The 2,699-nt window shown below is 60.2% G+C and overlaps 2 protein-coding genes across 2 annotated transcripts, besides 1 other annotated feature; both read right to left on the bottom strand.

Annotated features, from left to right (window-relative positions):
• Tco025E_09895 (uncharacterized protein) lies at positions 1–1,033 on the bottom strand (the record flags this gene model as incomplete). The annotated part of the gene is made up of 1 exon (XM_029376698.1): positions 1–1,033. A coding segment is annotated over one exon (1,033 nt), but the record flags the coding sequence as incomplete, so codon positions are not given.
• A 391-nt stretch (positions 1,034–1,424) lies between these two features.
• Positions 1,425–1,474: a microsatellite.
• A 466-nt stretch (positions 1,475–1,940) lies between these two features.
• Positions 1,941–2,699, bottom strand: Tco025E_09894 (surface protease GP63; the record flags this gene model as incomplete). The annotated part of the gene is made up of 1 exon (XM_029376697.1): positions 1,941–2,699. A coding segment is annotated over one exon (759 nt), but the record flags the coding sequence as incomplete, so codon positions are not given.

The raw sequence follows: 2,699 nt of genomic DNA, 5'->3' as shown, positions 1-2,699 counted from the left end.
CCGGACGTTGCCCGGCGTCGTAGCGCAGCAGCTGGTGGAGGAGGTAGAAGCCAACGCTCATCGACGCCCCCATCCCGGGCGTCCCGATCACGAGGCGCCGCCGCAGGTCCAAGCATTGCTGCCCCGCAACGCCGAACGCCCCGCTTAGGTCGCCCTGGACGATCCGCCAAACACGATCTGCCTCACGGTTGACGTAGCAGTCCTTCATGTCTGTTCCCTCCTGCAGCAAATACGGCCAGCCCTTCTCCGAGGTGAGTACCATCAGCCTGGGGCGCGGTGCGGTGAATTGCCCCGCATGGCTCACCGACCGAAGAGTTGTGCCCTGCATCTTGTACTCCCACGACTGTGCTGGCGCTTGGCCCGCCTTCACCTCCATCCGCATCTCCACTTCGTCCTCCCCCTCGCCCTCGGGGAACCCCAAGACGTGGCTCCACCTCGCCTTGAGCACAGAGTCGTAGAAGCCCTCCGACAACGGCCGTCTGGCAACTTCCTTCACCCGCTTTGCCCTTTCGAGTACCTCCGCCACCTCAAGGGCGGCGTTGAGTTTTGACCTTGTAATAGCAGCAACGATGTCCTTCTGATGAAAGCCCTTCCAGCGTCGGAGATTACCCACCCTGTGCTCCATTAGCTTGATTACGTCCGCACGAAGCGTGTACTTCTGGCACGCTGGTGAATTAAGAATTCTTCGTAGGAGCCGCTCGTCCCTGATGTAGTGCTCAGGCCTACGCGCAAACACCCCCATCATCACATTGCGGCCTTCATCGAGCACGAAATCGGGATCAACGTACTTCCTGATGAAGTCTTTTAGCGTTATTTGTTCAGTAGCATCTACTCCCTCAAGCCGTAGCACTTCCTCCACGGTACTGTAAAGAGCCCACTGTGGTCCCGCAGGTGCCTCTTCCACCCCTCGGCGCTGTGCAGGGGGTTGATTGGAACCGCCGCCGTCGGACCCCGGCCACGCGTGCCGCCGCTGCGCATTAGTGGCGGGGCTCTCCGCGGCAGCGTGAGTTTCTTCTCCGCCTCTTTCAGTCATTGTTTCTTCAGTGTCTTTACTTTGTTGTAGGCGTTGTTGTCTTGCGCTGCGGCTGCACACCAACCACCAGCCAAAAGGAGAATGCAAGGGGGAAAGAGAAAAAAAAATGTGCACACAGACACACACCACCCCACGCAGCCACGCAGCAAGAGAGAGAGAAAGAGAGGGGGGCGCCCGCACGTTGTGGCACACGCATACACATCACACTTCAGCAGCCCGCGCAATGGGTGCAGTCAACCAACAAACACACAAAATAAAACAAAACCCGTGAAGTGAAGCCGAAGCGTGGGGGCGCGTCCACCGAGCAGCGGGGACGCGCAGCAACACGTGGGACGACCATGACACACTCCATCTCTCTCCCTCTGTCTGTTCCCACACAGCCCAATCCAGGAAGAGATAGAGAAAGAAGCAAGAGGTCGAAAAAAAAAGAAAACGAAAAAGCCCATGTATATTGAATACGGCAGCAAAGGCAGTCGTTCCCTGTCCCGCGGCGGAACAGTCACCGGCCCGTCCTCGCCCCCTTCAGAGTACAGTGACTTCCCCTTCCCCCGCGAACAGCACCAGGAGTGTGTATATATAGTTATGTGATGCCGGGATTTGTCTTCTTCGTACACATTATTGTTTTGTGCCCCCACACAGCTTCCACGCAAAGCAAGTCCGCCCAACACACAGATATCGGTTTTGCGGCCACTGGCAAGACAAGCAAAGCAAGAATTGTTATTTTCACCCCTTCAAAAAGCAAACAAGGGTAGCGCAGTGAGTGTGTGCATCATACTATTATTATTACTGCAGCGGCTTCATTGCGGCCTGAGGGCGGGGCTCCACGGGGGCACGCAGGTGCATGTGCATATATTCATTATTCCCCCGCCGCAACTTGTTGGCGCCCAGCCGCTGTTCCTGCTGCGGCTCAAGGCGGCAGCATCGCCACCGCGGCGGCCACGGCGAGCAGCACAAAGTGACTGCAGCCAACATCCGCAGCAGCCGCACCGGCGTCGCCTCCGAGTTGCTGCGCCGCCCCGTCAAGTTTCTTCAGCAAGTCGCTGCCGTTGGCGGATGCCGCCGGTGTCGGGGTGGGCGGCGCAGGCAAATCGGGGGCCGCAGCAGCTGCTCCCGCCGCTCCCGCCGCGTCGCTTTCTTTCGCGGCAACGGCTTCGTCCGGTGAGCGGGCAGCGGCAGCGGGGGGCGGCGAGGCAGCAGCGGAGTGGGCGGGACCGCCAGGCCCATTTGCTCGCTTCTGCGTCTCAGCAGCCGGCAATGTGCCGGGCCCAACCTCCGCCGCTGCCTTCGGATTGGAAAGATCGCCCCCCGCAGTTCCAGAAGACAACTCTGCACGCTGTGGCTCAAGTGCCGGAACCTCCTCCGCCTCCTCTTCCTCCTGCTCCGCTGCGTCTTCCTCCTGAGTCCCCTCGGCGTCTCCCTTCCCCTCCTCCTCCTCAACGCGCGGAGTGACGAGGCTGCTGCCGTTGGCGGCGATGGTGCACACCTCCTCGTACTTCGGGCACTTGAGCTTCCCGCCCTCCAGATGATCATTTGCCACCACCGTGACTTCCTTCCCCTCGGGGCACTCCACATACTCGGCGGCGCCGAGGTACTTCACCTTCACTGCGCCTCCCTCGCACAGCACCTGCGCGCACACACCCTCTATTTTCTTACCGCCGGCGTCACT

The sequence above is a fragment of the Trypanosoma conorhini genome (assembly GCF_003719485.1).
Source record: "Trypanosoma conorhini strain 025E chromosome Unknown Tco_14.4_contig_01342, whole genome shotgun sequence".
Lineage (NCBI taxonomy): Eukaryota > Euglenozoa > Kinetoplastea > Trypanosomatida > Trypanosomatidae > Trypanosoma > Trypanosoma conorhini.
The sequence above is the reverse complement of the archived record's forward strand: the minus strand, read 5'-3'. Positions and strand labels throughout refer to the sequence as shown.